General features: G+C 41.7%; 1 protein-coding gene across 1 annotated transcript; it reads left to right on the top strand.

The window, feature by feature from the left end:
• The first annotated feature begins 6,319 nt into the window (after positions 1-6,319).
• On the top strand, positions 6,320-7,901 carry ier2b (immediate early response 2b). Its single transcript, XM_028018951.1, has one exon. The coding sequence runs from the start codon at positions 6,551-6,553 to the stop codon at positions 7,094-7,096; it is 546 nt and encodes a 181-aa protein (XP_027874752.1). The 5' UTR covers positions 6,320-6,550; the 3' UTR covers positions 7,097-7,901.
• Positions 7,902-17,885: the final 9,984 nt, after the last annotated feature.

The raw sequence follows: 17,885 nt of genomic DNA, 5'->3' as shown, positions 1-17,885 counted from the left end.
AATATACTGACACCTTAAGACATATTTGGTAGAACTATGTTTTAATGCAATAGTGTAAACTATTAATGACTATTTAATATATAACTATTTTATAACTATTTACCTACTGTTAATTAACTATTTATCCAGTTTTCTACATTCCTTGCAGAATCTCTTGAACTTTTCCATGTTTGGTCGTGTTACAAACACAAACTTCGATGTATTTTATTGAAAGTCCATGTGTTTGGCCAAGGTGAATCACGGCGTGATTTTCAAAATGTTTTATGGATAAAAATTGAAAAAAAAAATGCAGGGTTAACTTTTAGACATACCTTCCAGGTCAACACTTTTTTGCTGCATTTACAGTTAAGGAGCACCTTTGCACGCAAAAAGGCTGACATTTTTACCTCAGCAGGACTTAAACTGAACCACTGTACTACTCTGGTCTACGTTATATTGCTTATGTTCATGCTAGAAGGTGAACTTATGCTACAATTTCAAATATTTGGCCTCTAATTTCAGCTACCTAGTCCCTGCTAAAAAAGAAAAAAAAGAAAGAAAGAAGAAAAACCTCCTCTCAGCATGCTGTTGCCTTGTTAACCACCATGTTTTATAGTGGAAATTTCTTCCACTTTTATGGATATAAGGAACTGATTTAGTTGTCAAAGCTTAACAGGAACTGCCTTCAAAAAGGAGGCGCGTCTTTCTTTGCTAATCGAAAATAAAATGCCAGTTGCAAAACCAGAATGTGAGGTCAAACAGGAAGTCATGCTTTCAGACCTGCACCATTACAATCGTGAGATGGTGGAACATATTACTTTCCATGTACTTTCCCCAAATAAAACATGAGAGTAAAGCCTTCAAAAACTTCCTAGAATTTTGTGAAAGAAAAGTTGAGAGGACATAATCTGTCTTGTCCTGAGTGAAAGTGTGATAAATAACTTGATATCTTTTTTTTATTTTTAGAACATATTAACTCCTGGGATTTACAAATATCATTTCTGTCCAGATTTGTGTGTTTCTGCTCAGAGGAAACCGTCAGCCATCCCCACCAACGGTGATGTAGCAGGGCAGAATATCATCTCTCCTGGGGGAAAAAAAAAACACCTGACATGAGCAAGTGGGCCACAGCAGAACAAAAGAAACTGGTGCAGAGATAACAACCACAGTAAGAGAGGAGCGCGTCTAAAAATAGATCCATTACGCAGTGGCGCCCTCAAGTCTTCCTGGTGTCGTCAGCTTAGGAATCCAGGAATAAAACATGACTTCTTCTCTTCCTGTAATACAAAGAATTCCACCAGCACTAATCTCCCCCAAATCAACGTTTCCTACCACCTAAACCCTTTGTAGAAATTTGTGTACATAGATGGTGATACTTAAGCTGAACGTCAACCAAAATCAATCATTTCTGGGCTTCTAGTTCTAATGCAGTAACAGCGGCATTATTTGTAGAGTGTAGGCAAGCTGTATTGACTCCTCTGGCTACTGCGGTGTGAAACACCTTAGGAATAAACTCATATTTCCTTAACACTTGTTTTTACACTTCAGTAGTTTGTAACGTCATTAATTTGTACAATATGCTTTTGAGAACACATATTTGAATTTGGATCCCGTGAACCAAATAGCCAAATGTGTTTGATCATGATCTTCTGAGAGACCTAAGACAAAACCATTATCAATATTCATTGGCGATTTTGTTTAAAACCTCATAGTGTTCTCAAAAATAATTAGGATGCCACGCACCCGAGGTTCCAGCCCCACGGCATCACAGACTCTCCCCCGTACATCACAGTGGGCATGACACATACACACACGTTTGTTGTCCTGTTTACGCAGAACCCAACTTGAAATGACTGAGAGGAGTTACGCAAACCTCATATGTTTACGTAATGGGAAGACAATTAATAAAAAGGTCTTTATTCGCCCCAGCTGTTGCTCACAAACACTTGGTAAACAAGTACAGTCTAATTGTTATTATGGAGACAAGGTGGCTCTGTTTGCTGCAGTTCTCCAACACTGAACTTTCAAGATTATCCGTCCTGTTCACTGCTAGGTGTGACAGGATAAACTAGGGTCTGTGTGCACCCTAGCTGGTAGAAATTGGCTACTGTGTCACATTATGGTTATATTCCTGGGTAAAAGATTGTTAAGGGGTTAAACTGCTACTACAAGTGTTATGACTAAGTTATGACTTAATTTATAAAGCACTTTCAAACAATGTGCTCAACAGTTACTAGTAGATAAAGTAAAAACAATGCGGAATAAAACAATACTGTTAGAAAACAATACAATTTAAAACAGAATTATGGCACACAGAATAAAGTGAATGAGTGGGTCTTTAACGTAGCTTTAAATACCACTACAAAGCATGCCTGCATAATTTTAGCGACGTTGATAAAAGGACCTTATTCATACATCAAGTCTAACCACGCGCACAAGTTCTTTACCTTCTCAAAGCAACTTACGACAGTCGTCAATTTTCAGGGTGATTTTGGGACAAATAGTGAGATTTTAGAGGAACATTGACCATCGAATCTGTCTTTTCATTACTAAGAAGCAGGAAATTATTATTAGATTGTCAGGCACTAGTTTGATGGACGTACATCTAGTTTTGTCAAGTCAGCAACGCTTCTGATGGTTAAAAGCGAATATAGCTGCAGGTCATCGGCACAGCAGAGAACGTAGAAAGAGACAAAGAGGCAGAAGTCAGAGAGAAAACAGCAGTGGGGCCATGCGCAGACCCTTGATGGACCCCATGCCTATCGGCACATCTCCGAGCGCTCATTTTTAAAAACTCACATTCGCAGCTCTCCCAGACTGAGTCTACTGGAAAATGATCCGGTGTCAAAAGCAGAACTTAAATCTAGCAGCAGCTGCTTCTGTGGAGTGGTTTGATTTAAAAGGAGACTGAAAAAGTTGTCTTTAAGCTGCTTACCGGCCCACCTGTCAACAAACAATCTGTTCGAGCCATTCAAAGACTTTGGTTGAGAAAGAGTGTGAGAGTGTAAGATGAGTCTAAAGTCAGCGAGTGACTCAAACGCCAATCCAAGGTTGTTCAAAATTGATGGTACCACCACAGGTTAAAATGAAAAAGTGCCTTTGACGAGTTTAAAACAATTGCGTTTTGCCCAAATGAATAAATTCGTCCAATTGTAAGATTATGCTGCTGCAATAAAGGATTAAATTAGCCTTTGGCTTTTTACACGTCGTTAGCTGGACTGTAAACAAATGCGTCTGTTTCTGCAAATACATGTCTGACTGCATAAAAATTTCAACACCTTTCCATTTTCTAAGGTTATTTTTATTTCCCCCTCACTTCTGGTAAAAATTACTAGAAAGCTACAGCTGGGGTAACTGTTGCAACAGCATCCGTGTTACTGGTGTGGTTGCTGGTAGTGCGCTGTGGCTTTTCAGAACTATTTTTATTGAATCAAACGAAGGGCTTTCAGAGCAGAGCGTGACTCATCGACGCCAATAAAGTTGGTCACCATAGCAGAAAAATAATCAGCTGCAACTGATTAGAGGCAATTGCTCCTTTGTAAATTTGTATGCAAGCAAGTTTCCAATTCCTGTAAATTATATGCATTGATGGAAATATGCACTGCAAAACCGGTTGGAAAAAAAAAAGAAAAAAGAAGACAAAATAAGTAGGGATATAGAGATAAGATGAACCTCGAAACTCTCTGAAATTCTGCTGTTGTTTCTAAAAGTCTTTATTGTTTCCCATGTTTCCTCCTTCAGTGTCTGCCAGTAAATGCCATGTTTCTGCAACTAGGTCAACTCCCGGCCCTACCAACCAGTGTTTGTTCTTCAGAGAGAAACACAGCTTGGAGAAGAAACAGGCCCCACCCTGCTTCTGTGTGTTCATACACTGCGCCGCACATTTGGCCGCAGGCAGAGGCGGTGCAAGGATAATAACACACAACACCGTCTCTATGGCAAACGCCTGGCTTTAGACCTAAAGTCAAAGGCTTCGCTTTCGCACATCACATGCAATGTAAGTCTCCAAAATCTACCGCTCCGGGGAAAAAGAATTTTCAAGCCTTGCCACAAAATAAGGCATTTTATTTCCAATCATTTTTTTCTGTCCACAATGTGGATTAAAGATGTATCTGCTCTTGATCCACATTTTTTACAACGTATGAGCAGAAGCATTAAGGTGTAGTGTGGCGTTTGAGTTCAGCACTTTGTTTTTTTATCATATGCGAGTTCACAAGTACTGCTGTCTGAGAGGTTTCCATGGCTGCAACTTCTTTTTTCTTCCTTTTTCCAACACTGAACAATTGCTTGGCCATTAATGCTTGTGCTGCTTCTTGGTGGTGCATGATTTTTAAAGCTCGCGTAAAGAAAAGGAAAAAAAAAAACCCCAAAACAAAACATGGAATACTTTGCATTTTGATTTTCATAGATAGTCTCTCTGATGGTTGAACTATTTGGAAATGAATCACAAAGTTAGTCACAAAGGAAGTAAAAATGGTTTTAAAGGGTCAAGCTTGGGAGGTGCTGGTGTCTATGTCCAGCTAATGTTCCAGGCGAGAGACGGGGTACACCCTGGACAGGCCGCCGGTCTGTCGGAGGGCAACACAGAGACACAAACACCTAGGGAGAATTTAGAGAGACCAATTTACCTAACTGTGGGAGGAAGCCGGAGAACCCAAAGAGAACATGCAAACTCTGTGCAGAAAGACCCCGGGCCGGGAATCGAACCCAGGACCTTCTTGCTGCAAAGCAACAGTGCTACCAACTGCGCCACTGTGCAGCCCATCTCTGCTTCCATAAACCCGAATTAAAAATACAAAAAAAGCTAATCAGGATGAATCTTCAGAACCTGACTGCATGCTAATGAGGCAATTTACCATTTGACTGAGGTGAGGTTGACTATACACTAGCACAACAACCACTGAAGGCTGGAGTTTGAGACCCATGATGTAAAGAAAAAGAAAAATAGAATTGGAAAGTTCAATGAAACATGTGACATTAAAAAAATGAGCGTCTTGTGCACTCGATAAAAGCAGCCTGGGGTCCCCTTTGCTGACTTAGCGTTCTTCAATGATGCATTTTTCCGATAGAGGCGAATGAAGGCAGACTCGCCAGACTCCTTGAACCCAGCCGTTTCGCTGCCTGGTTACCTTTTATTTACACCGGCGACAACTCCAAATATGGAGCTCAGATGACGCCATCACTGTTGCTGTGCGCGTCCTCTCCGGGGAGGGGAGGGGGGAGAAAAAGAGAGCGCGCGCACTGGCCGGGAGGAGGAGGGCTCTGCTCTGCGTCACGGCTTTTCCACTGAGCGCGCGACGTTTTACTACCGGATAGTACATATAAGGAAACCGTGTGTCTGTGTGTATTATTCTGCGTGTGTTTTTCTGTGGCAAGTGTGTGTGTGAGTGAGAGGGACAGAGTGACATGGCGCAGCGTGTGTGTGTGTTTGACAGAGAAAGAAAGTCCCCGCAGTAACTGGACACGTTTTTCTTTTCTCCCACGTAAATTCTTCGAACCGCTGGCTGGGTTTTCACCAGAATGTAAACACTGACTGACATCATTTCTTTATGGTGCATATCCGAAAGAGGAACTCGTACTTAGAACACATTGCAAAGGATAATAATGATCATAATAATAATAATAATAATAGTAATACTAATAAAATTCTAATAATCATTTTTAATGTTATTACTACTGTTAACAATTAAAATTATAATGATTAAAATTCTAATTGTTATTATCTCTATTATTAATTATTATTATTGTCGTTATTATTATCATCAATAATAATAAATATTACACATGTATTATTATTATTATTGTTGTTGTTGTTAATAATAAATGAATAAATTATAACATGTGTATTAGAAGAAGTGAATTAGGCAATAGCTACAGTAACTTTCTATTTGCGTGTATAGAACTTCATATAATAATATAATATAATGTAATTTCGTGAATAGCGTGAATTAAGTACAATATTTCAACACAGGCTAATATCTTCTCAATACAAAGCTGCATCTGCATCATCTCTCAAAATCGCGAAGGGAGGAAATGAAGAAGGGAGAGGAAAAACGGCTGATGATGCAACCTTACTGAATTTAATTAAATTAGTCAGCTCTAGCAAAAAAAAAAAAATCTAAATAATGACACGGATTAAGTGTGAGAGAAAATCGTCAGACGGAACAGATGGTGTGTCTGAGTAGGTGTGTGTGTGTGTGTGTGTGTGTGTGTGTGTGTGTGTGTGTGTGTGTGTTTTGTGTGCGCCTGGGGGGTGTAGCCACAGCAGGTGTGGGAGGCGCCTGCTTGTCACTAACTGAGGAATGAAGTCCACTTTACGTCATAGACTAAATAAAACGCCGCCCTACTACTCGGGTACTCTCATTTCTCCGAGCACCACAGAAGACCGACTGGTGAACAACAGAAGATCGAACTCCGATATAGATTAGAAACTGAGAAGTGAAGTGATATTTAGAGCCAAAACAACCATCACTGCCTTTGATACAAGTGTCAAACCGTGCGTAATTACGAGTGTATATATATATATATATATAAATATATATATATATAGGCTATATATAGAAATCAAACAATGAGTGCCACAACAGCAATGGAAGTGAACATCGAAGCCAGGCGGATACTGGCCGTGTCGATAAGTAAGCTGTACGCCTCTCGGACTCAGAGAGGGGGACTGAGGCTTCACCGGAGCCTCCTGCTGTCCTTGGTCATGAAGTCTGCCCGGGACATCTACCACTCCTCCCGGGAGAGCGAGGCGCCGAGCGGAGGGCTGTCAGCTCCGGAGGAGGCGATGGACACCAGCTCCAGCCCGGTGCTGCCGGAACCTCAGCCGGAGCCCCTGTCGGACAGAAACTCCTCAGAGACTGCCACAGAGGAGTCGGACAGTAAGGTGGATGACTATGATTTTGACATTGTCGAAGAAAAAGAGAACCTGAGCCCGGCGAGGCAGTCCAGGAAACGCCGGGGCAAAGCGTCGGCGGCGCCCGACTTCCTTCCCAGCAAGAGGGCGAGGCTAGAGCCCGGGGAGGAGAGGTATGACGCTCCGTTGGCCAGCTGTCGCGTCGGGGCTGGAGAGTCCCTGGCCACTTTGTCTCTGAATCAAGTCATACCTGCCTTCTGAAAGAAAGAGACAAACTAGCCTTTTGTTGGACTGTTTGAAATCGAGTGATTGTCAACTCCGTGTAAGCGCCGAGCTGACCTACATCAGCAGTCCCGGGACAAAAGGATTACAGGTGCCACGGAAGGAGTAGACCAAACTCGGTGTGCCTACCGGGGCAGGTAAAAGCCCCGAAGAAAGACGGAGAAAGAGAACGAGGAAGGAGGCCAGAGGTCTGGAAAGTTTGAGGAAGAAACTGAAGGGGGGGGGGGGGAGTTGTGGTTTGCGATGCCTCTTGTTTCCCTGTGACTCATCTTCAGTTCAATGACTCCAAAACAAGTGACAGCTGCTGAGTCAGACTGTGTGTTTGTGAATCAGCAGCAGCAGCAGGGTGCTCATCAGAAGAAGCAGAAGCGGTGAGCCGCTGACCACAGGTCGACCCGTGCAGAAACGCAGAGGCCAGACCCGAAATTCAGGGAATTTCTCCCCCCCTGCCTTCATGACGGGAAACCCAACGCGAACACTGAAAGAGGAAGGGCAGCCGAGGCCCATTCAGCTGCTCTTGTGGACTTCGTGAAATCAATACTACTGCTGCTGGACTGTCCGACATCCTGCATTCATATGGTGCTCTAACAAACCGGGCTCGTGCACGTCGGACTTTCAACACGGGACCCCGTTTGGACATTTTTTTAATTTTATTTTACTGTGATTCATCTTGCTCATGTCTGACCCTTGAAATACCATGACCTCACATGTCAAGCTGCTTCTTAATTATGTGATGAAATCAATGTTTATGTTTTGCAATAAACTTGTCGAAAGACTAACCGTCGCTCGTCTCGATGTCTTCATTTCATCTGAAAACGATTAGATGGAGGAGCTGCGATGTTTCCCGGTGTTCCACTTTTCTTTTCTCTCTTTTTTTTTTTTTTTTTGCGAGACCACACAGCTCACAGGGTTAATCCTTTATTAGAGGGTGGAGGCTGGCACGACTCGGCACCAGAAATGACTCGGTGCTGTTAATCTCCTGCTTACTAAAAGACTTCCCCTGGCAAACAGCTTCCCTCGGCGTGTCGTTTCCTGCGGATTAGGAAGGAATTCGGAATCACATCCTTCCTTCCCAATATGATCTCACCCTGATTTATTACGGGGGTAAGAGAGAGAGAGGGGGGGGGGGTATTAAAGTTATGCAAAGTGCCGTAAGAGCAGCTTGTGGACCAAACGCCACTGCTGGGGGGGGGGGAAGAGCCATAAAGTTAGCAGGTGGTGTTTACAGCCCGAGGCCATCTTCATCATCCACTTCCTGCCCGCCGCCTCCAGTCTACACCCTGAAACTGGTGGATGGTAATTATGGCGTCGGTCTGGTTGGCCCGGTTGCTCAGGTTATCGTCATTAACTGCAGGGAAAATACGTTTTTGTTGGGGGTTTTTTTTTTGTCCGTATGCTTTTAAGGCAGCAATTAAAAATGAAATTGGCACCAAATCCCGAACAGCTTACGTTTTAAGCAAAATACAAACACTTGTATGTAAGTTAGGTCATTTGTGATGTAGCGTTATTAAAGTTAGTTATCCACTAACTTTAATTACGCTAATTGTAATTAGCGTATTGAAATGTACTAAATACCTAGATAGATAAACATTTTTTTTAAAGTTAGAGCTAAGCTAACATTATTTAGCACTGCATCCTTACTAAATACTTTTCAACTCTTGGCTATCTAGTCATTTTTTTCCCTGTATGACTTATTCCCTGTACCAATTCAATTTGATCACATTCATTCATGGACTTCTTTGTTTCTCATTTGCTAATGCGTGTTGATTTTCTGGAGTTTGTCAAAAATACAGAGTCAATAACCGTGTTCAAAAAATAGATTTATGGAGAAGAAGTCGGGCATTTTCCCTGCTGCATAATCATAAGAGTGTCATCAGCAATTTTGTTTCAGCTGTGGAGCTTCAACAGCTGAAACAAAGTGCTGAACATCTGCAATAAGTAAGAGAAAAGAAGGCATAAAAACTAATGACAAAGCTAATTTAAAAGCTCAATTCAAAACACAATAAAACCAGATCAAATCAGTACAGCATTAAACATGAACAAAACGCCCTTCCTGTCCTGATGTCTTCAACTCCTCAGATTTCCCTTCGAGTCGCATCAATGAGCAAAACTGACTGACTGAAAACAACTCCTGTTTTGATAAGGCTATGCCCACACAGATGTTGTTTACGTAAATCTTCCAGCTCTATCACTCTCTGGCTAAAGCATTCAAAAACAAAAGGCCGGGATCTGGGTCAAACCATCTGGGCGCTCAGCCCTGCGATGTTTGCTTTTGAAATCCATCGGAATCCCCCTTCAAGCTGCAGGGAACGCGATGGCGTTCGTCAGTCTGCCGATCAAAAACGAAAAAAATCGTCAAAACAACAAGATTGGCTTAAGATTATTGTGACCTGTGTTACTAAAGTGAGAAGAAGAACAAGAAAACAAAGAAAATGTGAGAAAAACCAAGGCTTAGTCCTGGCCCTGAACAGTCACGGTTAGTCACGAATGCTACATCATCCAAACAGTCACATTCTTCATCACAGAGGAATTAAGAGGATAAAAGTCGCTGGTGTTAGTCACCCCTCCCTCTCACATTTTTCATGAAGCCATAAAACCTACAAGCCCCTTCCTGTTTGAAGCGCTCTTGCATTCCGTCGCCAGGAGGCCTCGGATGCACGATGCTCACATCGATTTGGCAAATCGATCTGCCTCAACTGCTCCTCGGGGAGCTGCTCGTCTCGCAGCTCCAAGTCGTTCGCGGCCAGACTCGACAGAAGCGGTGCGCGGTGTTCACAAAACAACGTGTCCCTGGAAGACGAAGGAGCTCCATCCAATCAAACGTCATTGTGTCTTGAAAAGAGGCCCACTGTGGACGAGTTCAGCGTCTCCCTCCGGTTTCATGGAATGATCAGTTCATGAACCCAGGTGAAAATGTTCCTTGCAGGAAAGATGATGGGGATTTGTTATTTTTTCTTCCATCTCGGGATGCTTCAGCAAGAAAACGAAAAGCCTCTCTCATATGTTCTCTGCATAGTCTTACTCAAGCAATCATACTGAAACACTTCACAGATTTGTCACTTTCCTCTGTCTATTACCTGGCTTGGTAATTGTACACTTCTTACTGCTGCAGCTCCTAGTAACAAAAAAGCTTCTCATCTGCTTTAGGCTATAACAAGCTAAAGCAGACAATCACTAAATATGTGATTGTTTTTTTTTCCAGGGGTGTAAAAATATTCAATACACATTTATTTTGAAAGGATTCAGAAGAACCGCAGACTATTCCTGCCTACATATTGCCTGACGACAGTGTTTGTCCCGTTTGAATCTTTTCACATTTTCTTCTGTCACATCTACAAACGTTGAGCGTTTTTTATTTGGTTTACATGTTAAAGACAAACAGAAAGCAGCACGCTATTATAAAGTGGTGAGAAAAGGTTGCATGGTTTATAGATAAAAAAAAAAAAATGCAAAAACTCCCACCCGGAAATAAAACCCAAAACACCCAGTAGCATTCGGAGGCCTTGGAATTGGTGATTACTAGACACAAGCTGTGTGTAATTCAATGCTGTATGAATGTTGCTCTTCTGTGAAGGCCTCAGAAGTTTCTCAGAGAACATTCGGGGAGAAAAAGCAGAATGAAGACCCAGAAAGCAGCAATAAGGTTAGGGATGAAGTTGCAGAGGAGTTTCAAGCAGAGTGAGGTTCTACATTGTCTCATCAAACACTGTCCAAACAAAAAGTAAATACAGGTAATATTTAAAACTTCAAGAATCCGTCCGTCCGTTCTCCTTCCCTCCCTCCCTCCCTCCGCTTTATCTGGGGTCGGGTCGCAGGGGTAGCAGCCTAAGAAGATGAGGCCCAGACTTTCCTCTCCCCAGCCACTTGTTCCAGCTCCTCAGGGGGAATCCTGAGGCGTTCCCAGGCCAGCCGAGAGACATAGTCCCTCCAGCGTGTCCTGGCTCTTCCCAGGGGCCTCCTCCCGGTGGGACGTGCCCAGAACACCTCACCAGGGAGGCGTCCAGGCTATGCCTTCAGCAAGCAATTGTTTCTTAATAGACGAGGGTCCACACCCGAAGAGAATGACATGGAGAAACGTCCAACACAACTTTTACAGGAAGCCCTAACATCAGCGCCACATCCTGCACTGCCACCCTCATGTCTGAATGCTCACAACTGAGCGGAATAATTTCACCTCCCTTTGTGATTCACACATTGTTAGGCGATGATTAGAGGCGGCTTCCAGCATTTGTGACGGAAATGTTTGGTGAAAGAAGCTTTAGGTCGGCAAAACCGCAAAATAGCTGGAAATTGTAGTTTTGGAGCGAACAATGCATTTTCTTGGCAACAGATTGTAGCTGCAGATAAATTCCACATGTGCTGCCAAAGAAAACATTCATGCACACAAGGTGATGCAACATTAGCAAACTCATAATGTACAAGTGTCTCAGGACATTGGAGACGTTTTAAGTGAACAATCTGTTTGTAAAGATGCAGTAAAAAAAAAGAAAGATTTCCTCTAGAGAGACAAAAACGTATGACTGACCTTACGTTTCATTCATTCATTAAAAATGTTCTGGATTATTATTAAATATATATATATATATATATATATATATATATATATGGGGAAAAAACAACCCTCCAACATTCCCCCGCATAGGAAAAATATTCTTCTCCTAAATTCTTGTTGCGTTTTCAACAGAGATGTTTCCAGCAACAAATTCCCTGCCCAGATCCTGCAAAGGAGAGGCTGGGGGAGGGCAGCATGATTAAGATGCAGAGAGCAGAGGCCAGACAGTCGCAGTGACGTGGAGCCCTGACAGCTTCGGAGCTAAAAAAAGAACAGGACCGGAAATGTCACAGGATGCGTGCATTCATCCATCCATCCACCGCCGTGGTCCTGCCTGCAATGGAGGCAGATGAACAGAGTGACGAACAGAGGAGCTGGGTGCAGATGTGCGTAGGTGCAGACACATTTTATCGCTGCATTAGATCGGCAATCTTATGCAACAAAACCCCTTTTTTTTTTATTTGAAAGAGGCGTTAAAATGTAAACAAATGATGCATATTAAAAGGCAGCACAAAGGAGCACAAACCATGAGGTCACAACATATCCTACCATGGTTTTTTGTTCAGAAGCAAATTATTTATGAGGTGGTTTTAAAATTGTGTCTGTTGTGGCAACTGTATAAAAATGACTGGATAGCTAGAATAACGTTATCCTTAGAGACGCAGCTGCTCAAAATGAATCCATTTGAATTTCCTGGCTGTTTTTTATTTTTTAATAAACATTAAAAGTAGCACTCTGTTCCTCTGGGTCTCAAATTCTGTTAGAATAAAACCAAATGATTTTCAGTTCAAATACATGGCAACCACCAATAAAATCAAGAATTGTATTTCATGTCAATCAACTGATGTATGTCTGCTACCAATGATCTAAAATGAAACAAAATACCACAAAAAGAACATTTAAAAACGTTCAACTATGCTAATTAAAAAGTTAAGGGCTATCATGAGCTATTGAAGGTTGAGCCTAAAGGAAGGGTTTTATTGGGTGAGTTTTGATTCCTACTAGAGATGCACGACCCCGTATTAATATCTGTATCGGTCCCAATATTGAAAAAAATCCTAAATCAGCAATTGGTAACAATGAGCCCGATCTATTCAGACTACTTCTAAACTCATAATTGCACTTTCTGAACCATTTGAAAGTTTTTCTTTTTACATGTTTTACCAAGGTAGCCAACCTGTTGTTTTGGTCAGTTTCAGCTTATTACCTATTTTACATTGACTGTTATGCTCCTATTTGCACTGACTGAACAAATTAAAGTTGTGTTGTTTTTATGTGCTTGACCAAGCTGGTGAAGGTACTGATGTATTTAAGTGCGCTGTACTGCTGCAGAGTTGACAAGCAAATTTGTAATTCAGCAACTTTTCCAACATAGCTGACTGGGCACCGAGTCATCGCTCCACATCTTACATGGTGAAAAGAAGGTGATAAAAACACCGTAAATCTTCACCAGTGCAGACAGAGCGTCTGCATAGTGCAGCATGAGATCAAGTGTTTTTCCTGCGCCGCTGCTGCAACGTTTCAGTAGCATTGTGAAATTTTGTAGCAATGCCTACGTACAGCATATATTGCATCTCTTAAAAATTCATATACGCTAACGAAGCTCGGCAAGCTAGGTTTATGTCTTAACCTTTTAGTGTTTAAATCAACTTGCGTTCAGTTTGCACGAACGTTACCTTATTCACATCACTGAGTTAAAAATGTCATTTTTTCAGACAAAGAAAACGTTAATCTAAAAGACTTTTTGTGAATGACCTTGACCTTATTGTGAGATTCAATGATCATGAAGTTGTATCGTTGACTTGTGTGTTTATCTGGGGAAGGAGAGGAAGTTGCCAGCATTGTTGTTTGGAGATAATACGTGAGAATGGTGTTTGTGAATCATTTCATGTTTTCTTTCGGTAGAAGGAAAACATCGTGTACTTTCTACCCAATGTGAACGGTAGAATGTAAACGATGATGCTGATGTCCACGTGGGAGTGTATTTGACTGCGTGTGGCCGCTGCGGAGCTGGCACAGACAGGAAGTGATGCACTGACGCCGAGAGGCGGCTGAAAATGTAGGGGGATACTATTTTAGGACCGAGCTGCAGAAGGACGGGGCTCATGAAACATCTGATTGTGTGTGTGGGTGGGTGTGTGTGTGTGTGTGTGAATGGTGTCGTGGGCAGTCTAATGGCTCGAGGTAATGCTTTTAGTGACCTTCCAGCTCAGATAATTTTATCTTTTCAGCCAAATCAAATTGAACATGCTTGCGTGTTTTCGTGCTCTTAGTGTGGGTTGAGTGTATGTTTGAGTGGGTGCGGAGCGGACAGGTCAGCGGCAGAATGCACACAGAACAGGAGGAGGACATATTGATTCAGTAATTATTAAAAGAAGGGGGTTCGATGAATAAAGTAGGAAGGGGGAGGGGATGCCACAGAGGTGAGAGCCGGGGGGAACGTGTAGAAGGCTGCGCATGAATGTGCAGGTGAGACGCATTCATCCACAGACTGTTCTCAACAGGAGGCAGAGTCAATTTCTTTGCAAAATTATTTACATTTGCATCTTCTAAAACTTCTGTTACTTGCCTAAAACTCAACCAACCAGACGAGCAGCCCTTAAAATAACAATATTCAGCATTTCATGTGGCTTGTTTTACAGTTAAAGGGGCAGAATTTTGTTAAATTGACATTACATGAGCTTTACTTAATGTAATGTTTTTCCCTCATCAGAAACATACCCGGAGTGTTGCTTTGCTTCTTTCATGCATGCTTGAGAAATCCTTTAGTCTCCCGTTTTTCAGCTGTGCAAAGCGCCTGCGTGGAGCTAGCCCCGCCTTCAATGATGACGCTGCAGTTTCCGAGCTTCCGCCTCACAGAGCACAACTCTCCACTCAGCTCCTTCAGACTAGCCAGCAGCAATTACCAAACGCTTGGTGGAACTGCTGAGCTCATCATGCAAACTAATTCTCAGTGCAACGCTACTAATAACTTTGCTAAAGCGTTAGCAGGGGAGCCATGGAATGACTTCCTGAAGGCAGAGTTTCAGAAAGAGCAGGAGTTTTTAATTTAGAAATTGCATTGAACTGTTACATGCAATAGAATTAAGTTTGTCAAACTTACTTATTTACGTTTGTTTAACAAGACATCTAAATGAACTTAGCATATTTCCTTGGATAAACTTAATTCGACTGCATGTACCAAATTAACAGTTTTGTTTACGTTCTCCATTGTTTCTTTTTTATTTTAGGGCACCTTCAGGTTCAGTTTCACTTTATTTTGGCAAATTAAAAACACTACAAAAAAGAAAACTAAACAAAATACTACTTTACAACCAACAATTTACCAAAAATGAAACAGGCTGAAGCCAAAGGTTATGCTTGCCTACCCTATTTAGCAGCCTACAGCTTCTCCATTTAAATTCAAACATGAGCTCAAACGGCGTCCTGATGTCTGTAAAATAACTACAGATACTTAAATACTCCCATCTAAAAAAACACGTGGAGAAAAGTAACATTTCCAGCTGCTTCCATTCTCTGATGCTGTGTTTTATGCAACCACTGAAGGACCAAACATAGTACTGATGTTGCTTAAAGCTACAAATGGCGGCGGACGCAGACACAGCGGCTTTCAGCTCTCTTGGCAACTGGAAAAGTTGCGCATATGAAAGAACGGATTTTCTGAGAATGTGCTGGAACTTTGGCAGCTTAATTTTAATTTATCAGTTATTTTTTAAAATCATTTTCTTTTACCCCTCCAGGGGGTCTTTTGTGGGCTCTAGTGTCCCTTATATGACGGTAGGCTGACAGGAAACGGGGAAGGAGAGGGGGGAAGACATGCGGCAAATATCATCAGGTCCGAGAGTCGAACCCGCGACGGCCGCGTCGAGGACTCAAGGCCTCCAAATACGGGTCGTACTAACCACTACGCCACCACGGCACGCCCTAAAATCATTTTCTTTTATATACTTAGCCATTAATTATTCATTTGTCAATTTCCATGGCGGCGTTGCAGGGACGCAACAGCTTTCAACCCTCTTAACAGCCGGACAAGTTAAACATAATTGTGGAGCAGTTTTGCTGGAGACGGGACATTGATGTCATGTTGATGTGACGAGTGGCTTCCACCGGACTCGTTTCATCCGGAGGTGATGTCGGGACCACCAGGATGGTGGATGATGGATTATGGTCGGACTCGGAGAGAATCGTCGGTGTTTTGAGCAACATTAATAGAAACGATGAGGCTGGGGAGTTCTGCAGAGGAGGACGCTCATGAACCATCTTTCCAGAACCTGCTCCTGCTGCTCCGACTCGTCACAAACGCCGGATCCACCATCAACAGGCTGAAGAGCAGCTCCTTGAAATCTCCAGCTCTCGATCGTCCTGCCCACTATAGACACTATTTCCCCCCAGATCACACAAAGTCTTATATGTTTAGACTGTTTGTTTATAAATGCCATAAGAACAGCTGCACTACTAATTTCGTTGTACAGTTCACTCTACAGTAACAATAAATCAAATCATAATCAAATCAATTAAAATAATACTGATGGCTAAGAGGTGAAGCAGAATTTATACTTGCCTCTACTCTGGCAGAATTCAGGTGTTTGGATTGGAGTTTTTTCCTCATCTTTAATTTGCAGAAGGCTGGGTTCATCACATGCGCTTTTTAATTCCCCCGGTAGGGTGCCGGTTCATTAGATCTCCAAACTCCTGCTCTCGTGCAACATTTCTTTCTCCTCAAAGAACAAATTGCCATATAAATCTCCACCTTTTGAGCTCATATTTAAGGTGGCGCTATCACTACTTTTTTCTTGACTTGACTGTATCATACAGTTGGTATGATACAATAAAATATTTGCAACTTTTTGGTTTCTTTCTTTTATCCATTTCTACATTCTTTAACTTTGGGTATAGAGATGAAAACAACTACACTATAACTAACATGGCTGAGCATAGCTGAAAAGGAGAAAGTGTACAAATGCTCAAATATGCATCTTTAAGTTCAGTTTATTGTCCAGTCCAAATCATTTAGAATGCCCTCTAAATGTTTAGCAGCGGCTAAAATGAGTTCATGACATTATGAAAAAGCTAATTTCCTCACAATGAACAATAATACCAGCTGTTCAAGTCTTCTAGGAACCTGTGAAGACTGCTGGCAACACCACAAAAATGCTGTCATGTCCGATCCTAAACGTGTAAAGAGTGTTCAGGGGTTGGACAAAAGAAGCAGACTGAAGGGTGGGTATAATGCATTCTCTCTGGTTTATTCTGGTTCGTTAGGAAGAATTCAGTTTTAAATTACAAAATGCACTTTTAGAAACAGCAGGATAGAGAAAGAAACAGAGGAAGAGAAAGAGATGGTCAGAGAAAGGGAGAAAAAGAAGGGACATCATAGCCAGAATAAATGGGAATAACATCACCAGATTCAGGTTCAGGCAACTCTTTACTCTCAAAGGGAATTGTTTTTCATCAAAGAAAAGCTATGTATGCATTGCTCCGCTATTTAAAATTCTCTGTTCTTCTTTTTTTCCCACCCCCCTCCTAAGGTTAGTTAAAGTCTCATTTAACTTTGTTGCCCCCACGGTTTACCCCCCACCCCCCACCCCCCCCAGTGAAAGAACTGGCAAATATAACAAACAAACATTCTTTGATTTCATCACCAAAATCATTTCCATTTTTTGTCATTGTTTTTTTTTAATTATATATTTTTGTTCTTTTTTTTTTGCAAAGATTTTTCACATTTTTTGTTTTTAAAAATAGAAGAAAAAGAAACACATTGCTCTTAGAAACATCTATCTGTCTCTCTCTCTATATATATATATAATTTTTTTTTTACATATATATCCTTTTTTCTTTATATTTAATTTCTTTTTTTTCTTTTTTTTAAGTTCCTGAAGTTGATTTGTTAATCCCACATAGTGGCATGCACATTGCACATGCAAATCTGTAATTAAATACTTCTTTTTTATCTTAAATTGCCATGTATGCTCGTATATTTCTTTCCCCACCACATCCCCCCCTAACTTGCTGAATGAATCCTGTATGGTTTTTCTAGTGTGGCACTGGTTCGGTTTCTACTGGCCCGAGCGTTGGATGGTATGCTTTAAAATGAGATGGATGCTTCGCAGTTGCTTCCGGGAGTTCCTCCTGCCGCGTCTCTGCACAAGAAACACTACTTTGTGCTCGAGTCCTTTGAAATGTTTGACCATTTGTAGGAAACTGTTCACCTGAAAC

Source organism: Xiphophorus couchianus, chromosome 5 (assembly GCF_001444195.1).
Source record: "Xiphophorus couchianus chromosome 5, X_couchianus-1.0, whole genome shotgun sequence".
NCBI lineage: Eukaryota > Metazoa > Chordata > Actinopteri > Cyprinodontiformes > Poeciliidae > Xiphophorus > Xiphophorus couchianus.
The sequence above is the reverse complement of the archived record's forward strand: the minus strand, read 5'-3'. Positions and strand labels throughout refer to the sequence as shown.